Consider the following 22,331-nt stretch of genomic DNA (forward strand, 5'->3'; position numbering starts at 1 on the left):
TGTAAAGCACTTTGAGCTTTTGATTCAGATAGAAAAGTGCTGTATAACTGCAGTCCACTGGTCAGTCATTTAGGATGTGTGTGGTCATCTGTTTTACATGTGACAAGTTGTCACAAAAATCACTGTACATATCTGTAAATGCTGCTTTTTCTTTTGTAGATCTTATAATTCACCTTTGTGACCATTTCGAAGCTCGTTCCTCTCCACAGAATTTTTGCATGTTTTGGGCTGATTGTGTCACTTTCTGCCACACTCAGCTCGTCCTGACCTTTTGTACGTCTGCAGGTCCGCAAAGAGTACAGCAAATGTTTCCGTCAGTCCCAGTGCTGTGGTGCGCTGCCTCCCGAAGGTCCCCACAGCTCAGCCAAGACGACCGCTTCCCGATCCACAGCCCGCTACTCATCTGCTACACAGGTACCTGCAGAGCAGAACAGCACAAATCCATCACCAGATCAAAACAAGGTGATGCCTGTCTGTGGGTCACCGAGGCTCTCCATGCTCACCGCACCCCGCGCACTTTAAAAAGGTCAAATCAAATGAATCCTGACAGGATGTCCTGTGCAAAATCTGGTTTAAGTTGGAAATACCTGAAATCACAGGGGTTAGATGTGTTACGCTTTGGTTCGGGGCAACTTAAAAGGCTTGAGTGTACTTGAAAAGAAGAACTTCTTGGGGAAAGTGAGGAACACGGACCCACAACAGGGGGCGCAAATGAACGGACAATGAAGAAAGTCAAATCACAAAGCTTTACTGTTGTGAACACGCACAACAAACACAACAGATCACAATTGTGGAAATAAACCAATTCCAATGGTGTCATGTGGGCAGGCTCGACGATAGGAGACGTCTGTCCGAGTCGAACCGGAACCACCCGATTTCCTCTGCCACCGAACCCCGAGAATACTGGAGCCGCCAAGTCCCGAACTCCCAGGTGGCCACTGCCTCCGCTCGTCGGATCCGGTACTGCTGGCGAGGAACAGAGACAGTCAGATGTGGGTGCGGCTGCACCCAGCAACACGTAGGGTGGAAACACCACCTCCACCTCTCGTCAGAAAAACACTGGTTAGTGCAGGAATGTGTGTACTTATCAATAAGGTCCAATACAGTCTCCTGCTGTTCCACTCGCTATCTGCGCAAAAGTAACAAGGTATTATGTCAAGAAGACAACACAATTGGCTGAGTATATTACCTCCTTGGTAGAGCGATATCTCGGCAATGAGGTGGAGATGCCGTCCAGCTGATATACCCCTCCGCTGATGGATGTCAGCTGTCTCAGTTGATAGGTGACGGCTGTCACCTTGGCTGCTCCTATGAGGCGGCAGCGCCCTCTGGTGCCTGGAGCCCGCACTCCAGGCAGGGCGCCCTCTGGTGGTGGTGGGCCAGCAGTACCTCCTCTTCAGCGGCCCACACAACAGAACTCTGAGGAAAAAAGTTGTCTTTCATAGCTCCACCCACAGGGATTTATGTTCTTAATTCTTTGACCCCCTAACAGAATTTTGATTTTTGTTTTTGTCTGTCTCTGTGTGTGTGTGTGTGTGTGTGTGTGTGTCTCCACTTTCAGCTTCCTTTTCTAGCTACCTCTTAGTTCTTCGCAGGACTGCACTTTTCTCTGGGCTTATTCAGGACTCTGCTGCTATAAGACCAACAGGTTTGAACGCGTTCACAATCAAACCTGTTTCACTCACTTGTGGATATCTGCAGATGTATAAATCTGCAGAATAAAGTCATTCCATCGGTACCCAAGGATCCTCTGAAGACACCTTGCTCCAAAGACTTCCACTTGTCACCTTAGGCCAGCCCTTCTCAAATAGTGGGGCACGCTCTCCCCCAGGTGCGATGTCAGGGGGGGCACATGTGACCGCAAGGAACATGCTTTTTTTTCCAGAACTAGAAAAAAGTGTAATTGCACATCCACTACAGTAGGTGGCAGTGGCGCTCTCATTGTCAGACTGTGCAGAGAGTATTGAGGACTCGAGCATAATGGAACGCAGCTCTATTTCGGGGTTTTTTCACACTACAGTGGGAGACGAGGAAAGACCGCCTTGTCTTAAAATGTTGGCAGCAGACAGCATGAAGCCAAATAAATTAAGGCGTCACTTAAAGATATTACACCCAATCACGCAGATAATCCGCTTGAGGTTTTTTTGTTTTTTCAGTGAAAACGTGCCAGCAATCATCCTGCTTTATGAATGCTGCTTCAGTAAACCCGCGAGCACCGTTAGCATCATAGCTCCTTAGCAGAGGAGCTGAGCAGCAGTAGACATGGTCTCTGTCATTTTGGATGACGCAAGTGCTGCAAAAATAAAAACTTAATAAAAAAATAAAAATCACAAAAAATAATCATTAAAAAAAATCTGCACAAATTGTCTTACTCATTTTTGTTTTGTCTGTTTAAGGATGATTTTTTTAAAAAATTTCAAGCAAAGTGATGCAATTTTTTTCTGTTACAGACTAAAAAACAATGTTAATAAAGTTATTCTTTGCTGTAAGTTGATCTAAATTTCTTTCTTTTTTGTTTTCTTTAATGTTAATAAGGATACAATGTTATGCTGAGGTGTACTTATAACAATTTTATGGACAAATGATACTATTTCTAGTCACGGCAGAGAGTGGGGCGGGGGGGCGCAAAATGTTTTCTTCTTCCTGAGGGGGTGTAGCAGAAAATAATTGAGAAGCACTGCCTTAGGCAGTTGTCTGTCTGGATTGTTGCCATCCAGGACCCAAGACAGTTCCGTATTGTGGTAGAAGCTCCCAAACCAAACTTGTCCTCATCTCTGCAGAATTAACTCCCTTTCTCTCCTATTTTGTTGGTGTTTCAATTTTCTACTTAATTTTGTTTCTCTCTCTTTTTTTTTTTTTTTTTTTTTTTTTGATTATGGTGTCCAAGCAGTTATGGAGCTGTTCCACAGAGCGCCGTTCCTTCCATTTAATCTTGAATAGCAAATTGGGGCACGTTTTGAAGCATCATAGTAACATCTCGGTCCATCTTTGTCAATCTTGAGCAGACCTCGTTACGGCCATTATTGGCACCAGATTTGAAACCGGGATCCAATTTTGGAACTGTTCAAAAAAATTTCATCCCGACTCTCCAAATCACTGATCGTGCATGGTAAATTCCAGGTCTTCGTAGTCTTAACAGATTCACTTGCGTACAAACGTCTTTAAATGGGGTATTCATAGTGACTACGGTTTGAAACTTGCTTGTTCGTGCTCCATCGGCGTAAAATTGTGAAGCAGAAGCAGCGTTTGTTGTGGTTTTTGTTCAAAGTTGAGCAACTTATGTCTGGCTGAGGGCACAGCTCCTTTCTTTTTTTTTTTTTTTTGGTGGGTTACCAGGTCTGCACTTTATAAGCCAGCCTGTTAGGAGCCAAGCCAGGTTAAACCGTTTCATCCCATTTTTACATTTTTTTGGATCGTCGGAAATCATATCTACTATGATTACCCACTGGCATCCTGTGGAATATGTGCATTAAATGCGTTTGTTTCCAGTGTGGAGGTTCCCGGTTCAAAGCCACCCCTGCCCATTCTCCCTGTAATGTGGAGTTGAGTCGAGAAGGGCATCTGGTGTAAAATTTGTGCCAAATCAATATTCAGATCCACCTCAGAAGATCTATCATGGCGTCCTCAAGTTGAAAACAAGGGAGAGGCCAAATGGACTTACATTTTATGAAGAAACCCTAAGCAGACCAGACTCAGTGGGGTGACCATGTGTTTTGACCAAACTCATGACAACAAAACAACTAAATCAAACAAAAGCACAACAATAAACTCAAACATGTAGAGACAGAGAAGATGTTACAGCTAAGCAACCAGATAGAGTCCAGTTATCACAAAGACTGACGGCTCAAAAGACAACCAAGAGGTGAGGGGCATAGTCCGAGTTGGCGAAACAGGCGATCTTCTCAAACTGCTCCTCTGCTCCTGCCTGGAATGCAGTGGAAGGACCTCCTGGCATTTACACGCGCTTCACACGCGGCCGTGCACGGATACCTTCAACATCACTCCAGTCAAGCCTTGGAGACTCGCCCATATTGATAGTTATCATGTTGCTCCTTGCATCATGAATCGATGGGATAAAATAGCTCACAATAATACAGCTCTCCCCCCCCGTACCCCCCTACCAGTAGACTCTGGCGTAAAAAGCTGCCGGCTCTTCTCTTATGAGCTGTAGTGTACCCATCTCTTATCGACATGTTTTTTGACTTTTGAAATGTTCCGTGATGAAACAGCTCTTGTGGGAGTTTGTGGTTTCTACTCTTACTGTCCAAGAAAAAAATAAACCCGCTCAGAATCATGCGTACATGCGTTGGTTTGAATCTTAGGCCTCGCGTAGCCACAAGAGGTTCGTGGCCAAAAGTCCGGAATTAGAATGGCGGCGTGTTGAGTCCTGATCAGAGCTTCTCTCTCTCTCTGTATCTACTCAGAGCCGCATCAGGCGGATGTGGAACGACACCGTGAGGAAGCAGTCAGAGTCGTCTTTCATCTCAGGAGACATAAACAGCACCTCCACACTCAACCAGGGTAAGGAATTCACAATTGACACTTTGACGACCCCGGGTTCGGCGGCGCTGAGGCAACTCACAGCGAAGATGATTTAATGTTGCTTTTAAGATTTTTGTCTTACGGATAAGCAATGAAAATATTCCCCGTGTGTCCGAGGTTCACAGTGTTTTCTTGCTTGTCTGGATCAAGCAACGGGTCTGAAACAGAGATCAGAGAGGCGTGGTGCTTCATCTTGCATAAAACATGACAGATTAAGAGTTTAGTTCAAATCCAAGCAACTCTGTCTCATCTTCACCCCGGAGTGTTTGTGAGGATGAAGTTTAGAGAGAGATGAGGGATGACACGGCGAGGTCAGACCAGGGTTTGAGGATATATCACAGCGTTGTTGGGTTTTTTTTGGTGGGCGGCAGGGGGTGGTTTTGGACTTGCTTGGAGCAGCTAGAATATCTTTTGCGATCTGTCCAGATGACTGAGAGTAGTTATTACATTCTTGAGGATTTACATAACCATGCCGTGGATGATAGGGATCCTGGATTATTCGTGGCAGGCCACTTAGACATGTTTTGTCTGGAGTCTCGTCTGGACGAGTTTGTTTAGATGATTCTTTTTTTTTTCGTATAAACACTGGAGCTGATTGTGTTGCTATGCGTTGGTCAACACCTATCAAGATAATATTGTTTGTCAGTTGCATCATTTGACTGTTTGCATATGTTTTTTCTGTTGACCAACGTTTCTGTGGTTCTTTTATTCTGTAATAGGAGGCAGATGATTTCAAGGTCATCTTTTTTATTTTTTTGTGGTGTTACATTTTGAATGCCAAAAGCCAGCGTTTATGCCACAAACCGACACGGGGCGTGAAGTACAAGGCCGTCTCCGCCTCTTTGCAGATGACTCACCTTCTGCTCTGTCCATCCTGATTTTTCTCCTCTCTCTCTTTTCCTGTTATTTCAGGGATGACTGGCAACTACCTCCTAACTAACCCTCTCCTCCGAACCCACGACACTAACCCTTATAACAACCTGCTGGCAGAAACGGTCGTCTGCAACACCCCCTCCCCACCGGCCTTTCACTCCCCAGGTGCACATCCATCCTCAGCCTTTACTCTTAGACTCACCCTTTTCAGACATGCATCGTCTGCATTTTCACTTTGAAAGACGCACCTAGAAAATTTCTGAACAGCTCTCTTCATATACAGTGAGGAAAATAAGTATTTGAACACCCTGCTGTTTTGCAAGTTCTCCCACTTAGAAGTCATGGAGGGGTCTGAAATTGTCATATTAGTTGCATGTCCACTGTGAGAGACATAAACCAAAAAAAAAAAAAATCTGGAAATCACAATGTATGATTTTTTTAATAATTTATTTGTATGTTACTGCTGCAAATAAGTATTTGAACACCTACCAACCAGGAAGAATTCTGGCTCACACAGACCTGTTAATTTTTCTTTAAGAAGCCCTCTTATTCTGCACTCTTTACCTGTATTAATTGCACCTGTTTGAACTTGTTACCTGTATAAAAGACACCTGTTCACACACTCAATCAATCACACTCCAACCTGTCCACCATAGCCAAGACCAAAGAGCTGTCTAAGGACACCAGGGACAAAACTGTAGACCTGCACAAGGCTGGGATGGACTACAGGACAACAGGCAAGCAGCTTGGTAGAAGACAACAACTGTATGATTATTTATTAGAAAGTGGAAGAAACACAAGATGACTGTCAATCTCCCTCGGTCTGGGATTCCATGCAAGATCTCCCTTTGTGGGGTAAGGATGATTCTGAGAAAGCTCAGAACTACACAGGAGGACCTGGTCAATGACCTGAAGAGAGCTGGGACCACAGTCACAAAGATTACATTAGTAACACATGATGCTGTCATGGTTTAAAATCCTGCAGGGCAGCAAGGTCCCCCTGCTCAAGCCAGCACATGTCCAGGCCCGTTTGAAGTTCACCAGTGACCATCTGGATGATCCAGAGGAGGCATGGGAGAAGGTCATGTGGTCAGATGAGACCAGAATAGAGCTTTTTGGAATCAAATCCACTTACCATGTTTAGAGGATGAGAACTACCCCAAGAAAACCATCCCAACCGTGAAGCATGGGGGTGGAAACATCATACTCTGGGGGTGCTCTTCTGCAAAGGGGACAGGACGACTGCACCATATTGAAGGGAGGATGGATGGGGTCGTGTATTGCGAGATTTTGGCAAACAACCTCCTTCCCTCAGTAAGAGCATTGAAGATGGGTCATGGCTGGGTCTTCCAGAATGACAATGACCCCAAACACACAGCCAGGGCAACTAAGGAGGGGCTCTGTAAGAAGCATTTCAAGGTCCTGGAGTGGCCTGGCCAGTCTCCAGACCTGAACTCAATAGAAAATCTTTGGAGGGAGCTGAAACTCTAAACCTGAAAGATTTGGAGAAGATCTGTATGAAGGAGTGGACCAAAATCCCTGCTGCAGTGTGTGAAAACCTGGTGAAAAACTACAGGAAACATTTGACCTCTGTAATTGCAAACAAAGGCTACTGTACCAAATATTAACATTGATTTTCACAGGTTTTCAAATACTTATTTGCAGCAGTAACATACAAATAAATTATTTAAAAAATCATACTGTCTTTTATACAGATAAGTTCAAACAGTTGCAATTAATACAGGTAAAGAGTGCAGAATAAGAGGGCTTCTTAAAGAAAAATTAACAGGTCTGTGTGAGCCAGAATTCTCGCTGGTTGGTAGGTGTTCAAATACTTATTTGCAGCAGTAACATACAAATAAATTATTAAAAAAAATCATACATTGTGATTTCCGGATTTTTTTTTTTTTTTTTAGATTATGTCTCTCACAGTGGACATGCACGTAAAATGAAAATTTCAGTGGGAGAACTTGCAAAATCGCAGGATGTTCAAATACTTATTTTCCTCACTGTATGGATGGACCATTAAAGAAAGAGTATTAACGAGGTCTCTATTTGACTGACAGCTAGAAAATAGATTTTCAAGTTAAATATTTGGCTGCATCAACAAATGGATCCCTGAAGCGATCTGAATGTACGATGAACTACACGATGGCTCAGTTTTAATATGATGAATTGGTTGGGTTGAGCTGTTATGCTGCTACTTCCACGTCTTCAAGTTCTCGTAAAAGTTCAAAAATCAGTGCAAGGCTCTCGCAAGACTAGGCACAAGAACGTTAACTTTGCCTGTAACATAAAATTTGATAGTGGTGGGCGCCATATAACAGGTAAACATACCTGTTTGAAATTTGCACTTTATGTTGGTATCACTCAGGGCTCTCTAAACTGACTCCAACTGGTCCAGAATGCTGCTGCTCGCCTGTTGACCAACACCAGGAAGCACAGCCACATCACTCCTGTACTTTATTCCTTTACTCCCTGCACTGGCTTCCAGTCCGTTTTAGAGTTGATTTTAAACTGTTAATATTTGTTTTTAAAGCTGTAAATGGCATTGCACCTTCTTATTTATGTGACCTGTTAAAAACACACAACCCTGTCAGAGCACTTCGGTCTGCTGACCAAAACTTTCTGGAGGTTCCCAGGTCCAGGTCCAAACAATGGGGTGACCGTTTTTTTGCAGTAGCAGGTCCTAAGTTGTGGAATGCATTACTTCCTGAACTGAGGTCCATTAATAGCTTGCCTCTGTTTAAAGCTAAGTTAAAAACATACTTGTTCAGGGCAGCTTTTTGCACATAATTGCTTTGAAACTTTTTTGTCTATTTTTATTCTATTTTGGATGCTCTTATTGTGTTTTATTGTGTTTTTCGTACTGTTCTTTTTATTTTATCTCTAGCTGGTGCTATTGGAAAGCACTTTGGTTCAGTGAAAACTGTTGTAAAGTGCTATAGAAATAAAACTTGATTGATTGATTGTGTCCAGCTCACAATTAGTTAATAACTCCCTACCAGTTCAAAACAGGAAGATCTATTTATATTCTGCTAACAGGCTAACAACAGTTGGCCAGTGGTGAACAAAGGGGGAGCGGAGGCAGTGCCAACATGCTGCAGCACAGTAGTAAAAACCTGAAGGAGATCCCCAGTCTTTTATGAAATGTTTAAAAGTAAACTATGCCACTTTTGGCTTATTGTAAACTATGATGGAAAATGAATTTCAACACAACCGTAAATAAAGAATTATATCGTATTACATCTTCAAATACATGTTTTGTGAAAAACCAGAGATCTTCAGGTTTTTTACTGCTGTGCACACTGGTGCTGCATCTGCTTGCCTTTTGTTCACCACTGGGGGCAGCATCACATACAACAGCAGAAAGTGCAGCATAGAAGAAGTCCAGAAGAAGAAGTAACCTGTTTTTAACAAATTGTGAACCAACTGTGAAGTTGAAATAGGCACGTTTATCCATTAAACCACTTACCACTATCATATATGTAGATTTTGTTTTTTTACCTCACAAAGTTAATGTTCCTGTAACCTCGCGCCTACCTTCAAACTTTTACAAGGATTTGAAGATGCAGAAGTAGCAACAGCTTAACTCAACCAATTTATAACTTTAAAATCAAGTCACCGACAGGTTCATTTAGATCAATTCATGGATCTGTGTATCAACGTTGTCATAATATTAATTTCAATTCACTTTCCTCGTCGTACCTCTATTGTTACACGCTTAATAAAAAGTCTCAGATTTCCGTATTTGCATAAATTGCGTGTCTGAAAGGGGCTCCAGATTCCTGTTTTGGTGATTGTTTATTTTTATTTATTTTTTTAGGCTCCAGCACAACATGCATGGAAAAACACGGAGAAAATTTCTAGAATTACCTTTTGGTCCTTCTTCATCCCCCAATTTCTCTGCATTTGAATTTGTTCTTATCTGTTTGTCATCTGTGAATTTGGCGATACGAAGCCATCGATGTCATCTTTTCGTGACTACCGAGGATTCAGAGGGGAACTCCTCTCTGGAAGACATTACTCCATTTGGGTGGATAATATCTCACAACGTGTTAAAATGTTTACATTTTCTTCTGTTCAGCACAAATTAGACTCGGTTGCTTGAACTCAAGTTAGAGTTTATGTGACCTACTTATTCTCTGGTAGAGCAAAGCAAATCGAATCACACAACGAAAAAAAACTCGTGACGCAATGCGGGAAGAGTCATCGCGCCCAGATAGTCACAGGCATTTGATGATAAAAGAGAATATATAACAGCGGCACGACAGCGATACTGGAAGGAGGGGGTATGGAGCAACATATAGGTTATCCCGCTGCACTCCGTCTGGTTTTGTTTCACGCTGAGATAATGAAGCAAGGACAGAAAGGTCTGCACGGAATTCAAACAGAGATTATGGATCGCAGTTCTGTGGATTTTGCACTGTGCAGCCACCTTTGAAATAATTACACATTAAAGTCTGACTGAGATTCATAGCAGGATATTTACTCCCACATGCAAGGGGCAGGGGTGTTGTTTTGTTCTAGCGGTGAAGGGTTAATTTTCTTACCTCCCAACCAGAAGGTCCCCGGTTCGAGGCCAACCGTGCCTCATCCTTCGTCTACATGCGGAGTTGCGTCATGAAGTGCGTCTGGTGTAAAATGTTTTTTTCAAATCAACACATGGAAAAATAAAAAACAGAAACAAGGGCTACATCACTGGGAAGAAAAATAAAAACCAGAAACAAGGGCTACATCACTGGGAAGAAAAATAAAAACCAGAAACAAGGGCTACATCACTGGGAAGAAAAATAAAAACCAGAAACAAGGGCTACATCACTGGGAAGAAAAATAAAAACCAGAAACAAGGGCTACATCACTGGGAAGAAAAATAAAAACCAGAAACACGGGCTACATCACTGGGAAGAAAAATAAAAACCAGAAACAAGGGCTACATCACTGGGAAGAAAAAGTAAAAACCAGAAACAAGGGCTACATCACTGGGAAGAAAAATAAAAACCAGAAACAAGGGCTACATCACTGGGAAGAAAAAGTAAAAACCAGAAACATGGGCTACATCACTGGGAAGAAAAATAAAAACCAGAAACATGGGCTACATCACTGGGAAGAAAAATAAAAACCAGAAACAAGGGCTACATCACTGGGAAGAAAAAGTAAAAACCAGAAACAAGGGCTACATCACTGGGAAGAAAAATAAAAACCAGAAACAAGGGCTACATCACTGGGAAGAAAAAGTAAAAACCAGAAACAAGGGCTACATCACTGGGAAGAAAAATAAAAAACAGAAACAAGGGCTACATCACTGGGAAGAAAAAGTAAAAACCAGAAACAAGGGCTACATCACTGGGAAGAAAAATAAAAACCAGAAACAAGGGCTACATCACTGGGAAGAAAAAGTAAAAACCAGAAACATGGGCTACATCACTGGGAAGAAAAATAAAAACCAGAAACATGGGCTACATCACTGGGAAGAAAAATAAAAACCAGAAACAAGGGCTACATCACTGGGAAGAAAAAGTAAAAACCAGAAACAAGGGCTACATCACTGGGAAGAAAAATAAAAACCAGAAACAAGGGCTACATCACTGGGAAGAAAAAGTAAAAACCAGAAACAAGGGCTACATCACTGGGAAGAAAAATAAAAACCAGAAACAAGGGCTACATCACTGGGAAGAAAAAGTAAAAACCAGAAACAAGGGCTACATCACTGGGAAGAAAAATAAAAACCAGAAACAAGGGCTACATCACTGGGAAGAAAAATAAAAACCAGAAACAAGGGCTACATCACTGGGAAGAAAATTAAAAACCAGAAACAAGGGCTACATCACTGGGAATAAAAATAAAAACCAGAAACAAGAGCTACATCACTGGGAAGAAAAATAAAAACCAGAAACATGGGCTACATCACTGGGAAGAAAAATAAAAACCAGAAACAAGGGCTACATCACTGGGAAAAAAATAAAAACCAGAAACATGGGCTACATCACTGGGAAGAAAAATAAAAACCAGAAACACGGGCTACATCACTGGGAAGAAAAATAAAAACCAGAAACAAGGGCTACATCACTGGGAAGAAAAATAGAAACCAGAAACACGGGCTACATCACTGGGAAAAAAATTAAAACCAGAAACACGGGCTACATCACTGGGAAGAAAAATAAAAACCAGAAACAAGGGCTACATCACTGGGAAGAAAAATAAAATCCAGAAACACGGGCTACATCACTGGGAAAAAAATAAAAACCAGAAACACGGGCTACATCACTGGGAAGAAAAATAAAAACCAGAAACACGGGCTACATCACTGGGAAGAAAAATAAAAACCAGAAACAAGGGCTACATCACTGGGAAGAAAAATAAAAACTAGAAACACGGGTTACATCACTGGGAAAAAAATAAAAACCAGAAACACGGGCTACATCACTGGGAAGAAAAATAAAAACCAGAAACAAGGGCTACATCACTGGGAAGAAAAATAAAAACCAGAAACACGGGCTACATCACTGGGAAGAAAAATAAAAACCAGAAACAAGGGCTACATCACTGGGAAGAAAAATAAAAACTAGAAACACGGGTTACATCACTGGGAAAAAAATAAAAACCAGAAACACGGGCTACATCACTGGGAAGAAAAATAAAAACCAGAAACAAGGGCTACATCACTGGGAAGAAAAATAAAAACCAGAAACACGGGCTACATCACTGGGAAGAAAAATAAAAACCAGAAACACGGGCTACATCACTGGGAAGAAAAATAAAAACCAGAAACAAGGGCTACATCACTGGGAAGAAAAATAAAACCAGAAACAAGGGCTACATCACTGGGAAGAAAAATAAAAACCAGAAACACAGGCTACATCACTGGGAAGAAAAATAAAAACCAGAAACACGGGCTACCTCACTGGGAAGAAAAATAAAAACCAGAAACAAGGGCTACATCACTTGGAAGAAAAATAAAAACCAGAAACAAGGGCTATATCACTGGGAAGAAAACAGTGGGAAATCCATACTGTTGCTGACACGTGTGTTCACTCTATGTTAGTTTCCTTTTCATTAACTTCACAAGGCTAGCCATTGTCCTGGAACACTTTCTGTTTCTTGCACAAGAGTCTTTCAAAATAAGAGCACAGGTCAAACAGATGATGTCAAGTCAGATGCGGAAGAGACCAGAAAAACATTGATGCATTTCACGATGTGCTGGGAGTCATGGAATTAATTTATTTTAGGTGGGCGTTTAATAAACTTTAATTTTAAAAATAATGTAATATTGGGTGGATGTTTAACAAACTTTTTTTTAATTTTTTTTATTAATATTTATTTCATTCATTTAAAAGAAAAACAGAAAAGCAAAAAACAAAAGCACCACAATACCAGAATGAAAAGGAGCAGAAAGAAGAACAAGTCTTATGATTTCTGCCCCTTTTAACAATACAATCTTTCAATATACAGCATCATAGTCAACATTATTTAACAGATTGCATTTCTTTAACTTGTCACATACCACTGACCCATTTCATAATTATGACCATTAATTAATAGATTACATCACTGACAGGTTACATTTAAACTTAAGACACTCCAAACATTAACAGTTTACTTTTTCTTTTTTTTGACTTTCTTGCAGCCCACTGACTTACTTCATAGTTTCATATTTACTTAATACATCTAATTTAATATGTTTTTTAAATAATTTAAGCGACCTTAATTCTTTAATTTCTTTATTAAGATTGTTCCATAATTTGACACCATTTACTGCAATACTCCTTTCCTTTACTTTGGTTCTAAATCTTGGTTTTTTAAAGACTTCTATTCCTTTCAATTTATAACTACTTACTCTTTTTTCAAACATATTTTGAATGATTGTTGGTAAAGTATTTTTATTAACTTGGTACATCGTTTGTAATATTTTCAAATCGACTAAATCATGAAATTTAAGTACCCTATACTTAATAAACAATGGATTAGATGGATCTCTAAAACCACTGTTACTAATCACTTTTAAAGCTCTTTTCTGCAAAATAAATAAAGGTTGTATATAGGTTGTATATGTTGATCCCCAGATTTCTACACAGTACGTTAAATATGGGACAATCAATGAATTGTACAATGTTAATAAACCATAACTATTTAATGAATATTTTACTTTATGAAAAACAGCAATGGCTTTCGCTATTTTTCCTTTTATGTAATTTATGTGTGACTTCCATGTAAGATCTTCATCAATCATGACTCCTAAAAATTTCATTTCTTTTACCCTTTGTATATCCATTCCATCTATTTGTAATGACACATTATTTTTTTCGCTCTATCATTAAACAATATGAAATTTGTCTTATTAATATTTAGTGACAATCTGTTTATATCAAACCAATGTTTAACTTTTTCCAACTCTGTATTTATCACTTGTGCTACTTCCTGTATATCTGATCCAGAGTAAAACAGCGTTGTATCATCAGCAAATAAAATGCTGCCAAGCACATTGGATACATTCACAAAATCATTGATATACAAAATAAACAGTTTGGGTCCAAGTACCGATCCTTGTGGTACTCCATAAATAATGTTACACAATTCTGATTTGGTATTATTTATCTGAACAAACTGTTTTCTATTTTCTAAGTAGCTTTTTACCCACTGATGTGCAACACCTCTTATTCCATATTGTTGTAACTTGTGGAGCAATCTTGAGTGGTCTATAACATCAAAAGCCTTTTTCAGGTCAATAAAAATACTTACAAAATAATCCTTATTATCTATTGTTGTTGATATTTTCTCTATTAGTTCCATAATTGCCATAGCTGTCGAATGTTTTGTTCTGAATCCATACTGAGCATTATTTAAAATATGATGTTTCTCAATAAATTTATCCAATCTTGTTACAAAAACTTTTTCCATAATTTTAGAAAACTGTGGAAGCAATGATACTGGCCTGTAATTAGAAAAATTATGTTTGTCTCCATTTTTATATAATGGGACTACCTTAGCAATTTTCATTTCATCTGGAAAAACCCCAGTTGACAGAGACAGATTACAAATATAAGTAAATGGTTCAATAACAATTTCTATTATACTTTTTACAGTCATCATGTCTAAATCTTCATGGTCAGTTGATCTTTTGCTTACACAGTTTTTTACAATATTTCTTATTTCATCTTTTTCCACATTGTCCAGGAAAATACTATTGACCGTATTTACCAATGTACATAATTTATCTTCTATTATTGGTTTATTTCCCACCAGACTTGACCCTACATTTGAAAAATAATCATTAAACCCATTTGCAACTTCTTTTATATCATATATCTCTTTATTTTCCTTAACAAAGTAATTTGGAATAGTTTCTTTCGTTCCATCACTATCAATCACACTTTTTATAATTCCCCATGTTACCCTCATATTATCTTTACTCTTATTTAGTTTTTCACTGTAATAATCTTTTTTTGTTTCCTAATTATTGTTAATAGTTTATTTTTATATTTTTTGTATTTATCAATCAATCAATCAATCAATTTTTTTATATAGCGCCAAATCACAACAAACAGTTGCCCCAAGGCGCTACAATAAGTGGCAAGTCCATACAATAATTATGTAAAACCCCAACGGTCAAAACGACCCCCTGTGTGTTGCACTTTGCGATGTAATTCTGGTTGGTTTTGTTATCAAGGGGAATAACCCCAAACTATACACTGAGTTCACAAAATCACTTAATCTTTGGCAGCTGGAGCTTTCTATGTTAATATTAAAGTCCCCACACATAAAAAGCGTTTTGTTTTTAATTTGATGGAATAATTCAATTATTTTATCTGTAAATTTCACAACACAAGAATCTGGTGCTCTGTATACACAACTAATTAAAATATTCTTAGATGTTTCATGTACAAGTTCCACTGTTACAATTTCTATGACATCATTCATAATTGTCATTTCTTCAACAATTGTACACATCAGATCTGTTTTTGTATACAGAGCAATACCACCGCCTTTTTTATATCTTCTGTTTACAAAATACAGCTCATATCCCTCCATTTGAACTTCATCCATGAGATCATCTTTAAGCCAAGATTCAGTGATTGCAACAATACTAAATCTATTTTTAAACTGATTTAAATAAATTTTTATTTGTGACATTTTACAATACAAGCTTCGACTGTTTATATGTATGAGTGACAGGGTATCTTCTGCAATTTTTTCACTATTCAGCTGTTCTACTGTATAATACTCACAACCAATCGTTTTTAAGTCAAATATACTTTCATCAATATTAGTGTCTATGTCATATATTTTATCCTCTGTTTCCATGTTTGATCTGATTTTTTGTTGGTCCAATTACCAACAGATGTTATATTTGATTGTCTATTCAGGTCTGTATTTCGTAAGGTCCTCCATGTTTTTGATTTGTATACCGTTTGTTCCTTCTTTCACTCTAATCCACACCCTACAATTCCAGACCCATGTAGCAACAATATGTTTCTGTTTTCTTAGTAGTCTTGCTTCCCTAGCAATATCTGCATTTTTTTTTTGTTAGATGCTCATTTATATAGACACTCCTTCCTTTCAAATTCTTTGCCTGTCTTAATAACTCATTTTTATATTTTCTGCTTGTAAATCGTATAACAATGTTAGATAGTTTATTTTTTCTATCTTTAGTTGGAATAGTATAACAGTCTGATATTGTGTCTTGATGGATGACAACACCTTTTTGATATAAAAAGTTTGTAACTTCTGAGGACCCTGGGCCCTCAGATGTGCTAATACAGTACATACTGCACATCACAAGAGAAGGCATAAATCCCCATCAATAAAACAAAAGAGAAGTGAAAATGTGAAGGAAAACAAATTTGACAGGTTGCAATCTGCAAACTCACCACTAGATGACACTGAATTCTTCACACTGTAACTTTAAGTGCAGTGGACAGATTACACATTAATTATAAACCCTCTTTTTTCTTGCAGAAATGTTCCCTTACTGTAGATGTAACCACGTTCAGGTGCAGCAGTCGCCACCCTGAGAGCAAAATCGGTTTTGTTTTAAAAGATAAAGATCTGGTGAGAAACCGGCCAAAGAGCCGAACATATGGAAACTAGTTTGAGGGTAGCAGGCAGCAGCGTGACTCACAAATGTCAAAACCTGGTGTGAAGATTACCAACCAAGGATGAAATATGCACTGAGAGGCTGTCACGTTTAACATAAGCTTTTCCAAATTTCGCCTGCTAAAGTCGTTATGTTTCGGTCCCGCGTACGGGCGAGCGTGTCTCCTGTTATGAATGTATTAATACTAACTAATACTGTGCAGATGTTTGCTCCATGCAGTAAAATTGTGGAGACCTATCCTGGGTGCATCTGCTGGCGTCCTTCCTGGAGAGCAGCTGTCGTCGTGTCCGGCTGAGTTGTGTTCACATCATTTCCTGCTCTCCCGGTAGACAATACCTGCGTGCAATAAAACCGTTGCCAGAGTGTAAACAAATGCAAATTTGGAAGTCGGGCTTATTCGGATAGGTGTCTAATAAATCCCACACACACACACACACACACACACACACACACACACACACACACACACACACACACACACACACACACACACACACACACACACACACACACACACACACACACACACACACACACACTTTTTGCCCTTTTGCTCTCTGAACTTTCCTCCAGTCTTTGCAGAAATGTCTTTGATGTTGTTTTTAGCGCTGCAGATTTTTAAAGTTTCTGTCATCCTCTCATTCTGACACTCTCTTTGAAATCTTAAGGCTGCAGTAAACCCTAGCCCCCCCGCCCCCCCCATGCTGCAAAGCTGAGCAAAGATTGTCGGCGATACGTCTGGCGCTGCAATACATCTGTCTGCCTTTCACTCACGTGTACGGACTGTACGTGCACCGAGTAAATCAAATCCTCATATCAAACCAAAGTCTAGACCCCCCCCCTCCCCACTTCATCTTTATGCACCCGAGGACCTTTGAGCTTCACAAAATTAAACCACGAGTGTCTGTGTAATGCCATAGATGTGCAGCACAAGAGAGAAGTGAACGGTGTCAGAGGGCTGATGCACAGCACAATAGAAATGTGCAGCTAATAAGTTAATATACGTATGACTGTCATATGATGCACAAAGTCAATCACACATATTTAGATGATCAATATATGCTTTCGATCATCCACCCAGGCTTCTTGGTTGTTAAGATATATAATAATAATAATAATAATAAGTTGTTTTTCAGACCATGTGTTCCTTGACCTTGATTTTTGACTAAACTTCTAAATCTAATCAACTCTAGATATCACTCACTCACTCACTCACTCACTCACTCACTCACTCACTCACTCACTCACTCACTCACTCACTCACTCACTCACCCGCTTACTCCAATTTAGGGTCACGGTGGGCTGCAGCCTATCCCAGCAGGCATAGGGCGTGAAGCAGGTTCACTCTGGACAGGACGCCAGTCTGTCGCAGGGTCACATACAGACAAACACATTCACACCTACGGACAATTTAAAGGTTTCAATCCACCAAACCTGTGTGTCTTTAAATGTGCAAGGAAGCTGGAGAGAACCCACACAGAACATACAAACTCCACACAGAAAGGCCACAGGTGGGAATCGATCCCATGACCTTCTTACTGTGAGGCAACAGTGCTAACCACTAAGCCACTGTGTTGCCCACCTCTAGATAGATACATCTACCAACAAGTTTGGACCATTTAAGCTTCTTGGTTGTTTGGATATACAAAAAAAAAAGTGTTTTTCAGACATTGACCTTCGAGCAAAACTACTCCAACATCTAATCACCTCTACAAATCTGTGCAAGTAATATTCCTGCAGAATGTGAAGTAAGCATCTTTTTTTGAGTTATCTTGTCCACACACACACACACACACACCAGTGAAAACAACACCCTGCTATTGCCGCTTCTCCGTTGCGCAGGGTAAATATAATACAATTAGGATTTTTTTATTTTTTATTTTTGCTTTGTCTCTCTTTTTACTTTTTTTTGAGCCTTAGACATAAAATGTGCTTGCTGCTGAACCCTTTCACCTGCTGAGTCTCGGATTCAGTCGTCCTTGATTTGTCCTTTAGCCGACTCGCTGTCAAACTCGTAATTCAGCCGTCACTCTCCATCCGCCTCCAACAACTGCAACAAGGCGTCACGTGCCACCGCAAATTACAGCTAATCACAAGGACACGTCGGCGTTGGACGGACTGAATCCGGACTGGGCGTTACGAGCTTCCACTTTTGTCTTATTTCAGTGACTTTGTCCTTTCTGCTGCAATTGAAAACCCGCATCTGTTTTACTTTTTTTGCACATCAGCTGTTCTTAGGCCAGATAGCCTGAGCAGACACACTTGATGTGAGTGGTGGCAAAGTGAGTCATTGCACCGTGTCTGCGTGTCGTGGTGGTGGTGGTTTTGGGGGGGTCATGGGTGGTTGGTGTGCTTGCCTGGGTGCAGAGAGGTGGCTGGCCATCTGTGTTGGACATTACTCTTTGTGTCTCACCTTCTTTTAACAGGTGGAATGTTTTATTCATTGTTCATGTCACAACACTTCCTCATCAGCCTGGATTTATGTTTTGCTTGTTTTTTTTTTTAACCGCCGCTTCTCATCTTATCTGTCGCTTCTGTGTGCTGCTATGTTCTGACGCGGTCACCGGCTGCATACTGTGCCCTCACTGTTTTATACTTCCCCCTCATTGTTTTCTCCTCCTTTGTTCAATATTGTTCAGGATCATCTCCTCGATCGGCTTTAATGGTCGTCTCAGACGTAATGAGGATGGCCGCGGCGCGTGGGAGCTAATTGGATTCCACTTTGAATTTTAAAGCACTTTGTATTTGTGTAAAATTAAAATCAAACCACAGATCAAAGAGTTAAAAAAAAAGCCGACGTGTCCTGAGCAGTATCCAGTCATATGTGATTGGTGTGTTTGTCATTTTTTTAAGAGCTGAGAAGTTTTATTTTACGTGCTCTTCTTGCCTTTTTTTGCAGGACAGCACTCTCTGACCAACAGCAGGGACATTAGCGCCATGGACACCCTCCCCCTCAACGGCAATTTCAACAACAGCTATTCCCTGCGTGACGACGACTACGAGGCTGTGGGCGTCCGCGCCCCTGGTGACCTGGGAGGCCTCAACCTGCCTGACGCCGCCTTTGAGAAGATGATCATATCTGAAATCGTGCACAACAACCTGAGGCCTCGCGGGGCTCCCAAAGGACGCGACGCCCAGCGAGAGAGGGACAGAGCCCTGCCGGCGCAGACCAGGGTGGCAGTGGACCGAGGTGGGGACGGGAGCGGCAGCGAGGATGACGCCATCATCGCCGATCACGCCGAGGCGTCATCCCCGCAGAGAGGGAGTGGAAGAGGAGGCCACGCCACTTTGGAGCTGCTTCTGCACCCCCACCACAAGGAGGTGCTGGAGGCCCCCCTCCTGCCCCAGAGGACTCACTCCCTCCTCTACAGTGCCCAGAAAGCCCCGCGGTGCCTGGAGGGGCCCGACGGCCATCCCTCAGAGACTGTAACCGCGATGGACAACGCGGGGTCTGATTCACCCAACAATAACAGAGACTCCCTGTACACCAGCATGCCAAACTTGAAAGACTCAACCTCAGCGTCCCCGTACCCGCCGGAAGAGGAGGAGGATCAGGAGGAGGAGGGGGGACTCTGCCCGTCACCTCGAAGCGAGAGCGAGGACGTGTATCATAAAAGCATGCCCGATCTTGGCGATCCACCCCAGCCCTTGTCGTATTACCATATAAACCGAGGCACCAGCGACGGGTGCATCGTCCCGCCCGCCGACGAAAACTGCCCGCATGTAGGCGACGTGCCCAATGATGGACAGATGCAGCTGATAACCAGCCTTTGAACCGATGGCCAGGCGTCTTTGTTTGCACAGGTTCTAACAGATGGGCACGTTTGGTCAATGTCAAACAGCTGGCACGTATGGCTCTCCACACCCCACGTACTCTTCCCGTTGGAACGGGAGGCGAGACATTGTTGGGTGGGAAAGGAATAAATAAACGACTTTTTTGCACACAGATCTCATTAACACACAAAACACGTCCATCTGCGGCCGGACAAATGTGGACTGTGAACGCTTTGCCGTTGGACTGAAGAGGCACGGAGAACGACGCGCAGTCCGAGGAAAGTCCGGCGTCTGTTGTCCTGTTGACAAAAAGAAAAGTTGAAGTTTGGGGATAAAACATATTCCCAGCAAATAACAAAGACTCTCTCCTGTATATTTCTGAGGGGACTTTTCATAACCAGGGTCTTTTTAGTCGTGGAGCACAAAACTAGAACACGTGTGGCTCCTCTACAGTCCAGACTGTAACGTTAAGAAACCACTAATTCAGACTCAGGCCTTCTATTTTTCTCTATTGCACATTTAACTGTTGTCAAAGTAACAGCTAAAGAAAATATATTTTGCTGTACCACTAGTGTAAAACGTGAAAAAGAAGAAGAAAAAAAAAGCAAAGAAATGGGAACTGTTCAGTAGTTTACGCCCTTTCGATGTTGATAAAGTTCTTCAGAAAAGGTTAATCAAATGGTGGAAATGTGTGTTTTCTTCTCACACTTGACTTGTTGTAGAATGTTTGAATATAAAAACAATAATTAAAAAACAAACAAAAAAATGTTTCGCGAGACCATGCTCACATCTCTGCTTATCAAGTGCTTTTGCATTCATGAATGATGACTTTTTTAGTTGTTTTTGTTAACACCAGGCCGTGCACCGATCGGAGTGAATTGGACACTTGTGTAATTTATTTTACTTGAGTGAAAACCGTGAGGATTTTAAGACTTCTGTTTGTGTCAAAGTGATGCTGCAGTTTTACAGCAATTTTATCCTTTGATGCCAATTAATTTATTAACTATTCAACAAAAAAACAACAGCAAAAAGTCTAAAAGAACGTGGTGGAAAGCGTGACTTGTTACGGCACTGATTTAAGTTCATTTTCCTTCTTTTCTAAGAGCCCATCATCAGCTGATATTTAATTCAACTCCTGTTTGATATAAATAAATGTGAATTTTTTTCTTGTTAGCAAATGTCTGCCTGCTTATTGATGTTTTGTAATGAAAACCCGCCTTTAGTAGCTGCCGCGGTGCCGTTCTAATTCTATTTCTGTAATGACTTTAGCAAAAAAACAAAAAAAATGTTGAAATTGACTTACATCCCAATAAGTCCTTTAAAACAATTACAGGTACAACTTAAAGGCAAATAGATTGACAACGTTCAAAGAAAGAAAGAGAAGAGCCCAGAAATTTGGAAATATGACAGTAAACGTTCCCTCAGGCTCTGTCAGTTGAGAAACTGGCAGAACGTTTACTGTTTGGCGCTTCTATGTGATAGCAAAATGGAATTCATTAACAATTTAATTGGTATGTTGGAATGTTGCTTTCACAATCTATGAGCCATTTGTGGCCCCCAAGGCTCCCCCAGTTAAAAACTGACAGGGTCTGTACACCCGGTCGCCCCCGAGTTGAGAAATGGGCAAAATCTGTAAATCTCATTAGAGAAGACAATGAGGGAGAAAACTTAAAAAAAAAAAAAAAAGTGGGACCAGCGGGTCATAGCTGTAAATCCCCTGTTAAGGTAGGGAACTGTCACTAAGATACCACTGAACAAGGTTCTTATTCCCCAAATTGGTCCCAGTGTGCAGTGCAGCTCTTCACAGATCAACATCGTGACATCGGGATGGATGCGGGTTGATGTGACGCATCACGAGGCGGGTTTCCATCCCTCTCCAAACTGTACAATCTAATGTAGCGAATTGAAGATATTCTTAAATATCTTCAATTCGCTTATCCCTTATCACTCGTCTTCAACAACTTATCCCGGATCGGATCGCGAGGTAAAGGAAACAAGGATTCAAAAAAAAAAACCCTCAAATTTCGCACAAATGTTTTTAAACTCA

General features: G+C 40.9%; 1 protein-coding gene across 9 annotated transcripts in view; it reads left to right on the forward strand.

Annotated features, from left to right (window-relative positions):
• LOC117521144 (adhesion G protein-coupled receptor L2-like) overlaps nucleotides 1-21,453 on the forward strand; it is a 186,710-nt gene extending 165,257 nt beyond the window's left edge. For 3 of the 9 annotated variants that reach the window (XM_034182481.1, XM_034182480.1, XM_034182479.1), the window contains 4 exons: nucleotides 286-414; nucleotides 4,425-4,521; nucleotides 5,455-5,580; nucleotides 19,410-21,453. In XM_034182481.1, the coding sequence (XP_034038372.1) occupies nucleotides 286-414; nucleotides 4,425-4,521; nucleotides 5,455-5,580; nucleotides 19,410-20,284 (1,227 nt within the window). In that variant the 3' untranslated portion in view covers nucleotides 20,285-21,453. Of the gene's footprint in view, nucleotides 1-285; nucleotides 415-4,424; nucleotides 4,522-5,454; nucleotides 5,581-18,738; nucleotides 18,778-19,409 lie in introns of all 9 variants that reach the window. The other 6 variants (XM_034182483.1, XM_034182484.1, XM_034182485.1 and 3 more) reach the window with 4 other exon arrangements.
• The last annotated feature ends 878 nt before the right edge of the window (nucleotides 21,454-22,331 follow it).

This window comes from Thalassophryne amazonica, chromosome 12 (genome assembly GCF_902500255.1).
Source record: "Thalassophryne amazonica chromosome 12, fThaAma1.1, whole genome shotgun sequence".
Lineage (NCBI taxonomy): Eukaryota > Metazoa > Chordata > Actinopteri > Batrachoidiformes > Batrachoididae > Thalassophryne > Thalassophryne amazonica.